A 1,868-nucleotide genomic window follows, 5' to 3' on the forward strand; every position below is an offset into this window, starting at 1 on the left:
TCTAACTCCTAATTCTCTCAGCAGCAACTTTTGAAGAGACTCTTCTTTGTTTGCTGTATATTTTATTCTTCATTGAAAATTAATCATCTGTATCTATGTGGGTTCATTTCTATGGCCTCTATACTTTTATAGTAGTCTCTCTGTATATGTTTTAATGTAAATATCATGCGATTTTAATTATGTCTGTTTTGCAACATACTTAGATACAATGTAACACCTTCAGTTCTGATCTTTTTGCTTTTGATTACCTTTGTTATTTTTTTTGTTCCCAATTTTGTAGTAATATTTGGGGGACTCTTTGCCTCCTTTGCTCCCAAATAACTGCAGAGCATTTCTATGCCAGCTCTAGCCTATTCTAGCTCCTGAATAACTGATGCAGAGACCTGGTATTTTTATTAATGAGCTGCTGGCACTATGCTAGGCAGGTGCTGAGCTATTCTGACCCTCTTAGGCTGATGTTTCCCAGCTACGTGGTCCTTTACCTTCAATCAGTCTTTCCCTGGCATTTTGTGTACTGTGGAATAATGGNTGACCAGGAAGAGGTGGGTTGAGTCTTCCCAGAACAGAGCCCTAGAGTCTTCTTCCTCCAGCTANCTAGGCTCCTGAAGGTGACCAGCTTTCCCTGCCTAATGCTTACTGAGGTGAGCCCTAGGAGTGGACTTTTCCAAGATGTCTTTAGTGTTATTTATCCTTCCCCATACTCCCTACTGTACCCTACACTCCATTCCCTACCCCAGTTTAACCCTTCCTATTCTATTATTCCCAGTACCTTTTATGCTAGTGCAGTCTATCTTTCCTCCCTTGAAAGTCCCTCCTCATGGCCCCTTAGTCATTTCCTGGTAGTTGTAGCTATTCCAAATGAAACATACATTATGGAGATTCAAAGCTTACACCCACAGATGAGAGAAAACATGTGACATTTGTCTTTCTGGATCTGAATGACCTCGCTCAGAGTGATTATTTCCAAATCCATGCATTTTACCTTAGAATGTCATCATTTCATTTTAAATAGTTCAATAATATTCCATGTGTAAAGATACATTTCATTATCCCTTCATTAGTTGATGGATATCCATGCTATTCCATTTCCTGGGTATTGTGACTAGAGCAGCAATCAACCTGGTTGAGCAAGTATCTCTACAGTAGGACTCTGTGGAGTCGTTTATGTATATACCCAAGAGTGGTACAGCTGGATCCTGTGGAAGATCTATTTTTACATTTTTTGAGGAACCTCCACAGTGATTTCTATAGTGGTTGAACCAATTTGTGTTTCTGCAAGTAAGGAATAAATATTATCCCTTCTCTACATGGATCTCAGCATTTGTCATTATTTATATACTTTATTTAAGCGTTCAGAATGAGGTAAGATGACATATCAATGTAGATTTCCTGTTGTAACCATAGATCAATGTATCTCTCAANCCCCATCAGAGAAGTTTCTATTTGCAATAGATGGTGTTTGGCACAGAGATCCAAACTGCCCCAAATACAGAGAACCAGAGATGATAAAATGCTCAGCCCTAAAGGGAACAAACATTTTGCACCTACCCCCCAAAATGTCATCATTGTGCAAGAGTGGACAGAAAGTGTAAGTGTCAGGGGCAGTGAATGACTACAGGGAAACAGTGTCATAGCAGAGCAAAGCAGGGCCACTGTATGCATGANCTCACAGCAATTGCAACAGTGTGCACAAACCCTGTAGCCCACGCCAGACCAAATCCCAGCATGGAAAGGGGTACTGGTATACAACCCCAACCCCTAGTTGTTGTACAAATGGCAGATTTTAGCTGTTGGGAGAGGGAAAGACAGTTTTCCTTAACAGTGTAACCCCTGGAGCATCAACCACACTCTAGTGGAAGAGCTCACAT

General features: G+C 40.7%; 1 protein-coding gene across 1 annotated transcript in view; it reads left to right on the plus strand.

Annotated features, from left to right (window-relative positions):
- LOC110295776 (alpha-2-macroglobulin-P) overlaps positions 1-1,868 on the plus strand; it is a 37,157-nt gene that overhangs the window by 18,497 nt on the left and 16,792 nt on the right. Inside the window, exon 14 of the mRNA XM_029478258.1 lies at positions 1,453-1,457. Coding sequence (XP_029334118.1) covers positions 1,453-1,457 — 5 coding nt within the window. The remainder of the gene's footprint in view (positions 1-1,452; positions 1,458-1,868) is intronic.

This window comes from Mus caroli, chromosome 6, assembly GCF_900094665.2.
Source record: "Mus caroli chromosome 6, CAROLI_EIJ_v1.1, whole genome shotgun sequence".
NCBI classification, from domain to species: domain Eukaryota; kingdom Metazoa; phylum Chordata; class Mammalia; order Rodentia; family Muridae; genus Mus; species Mus caroli.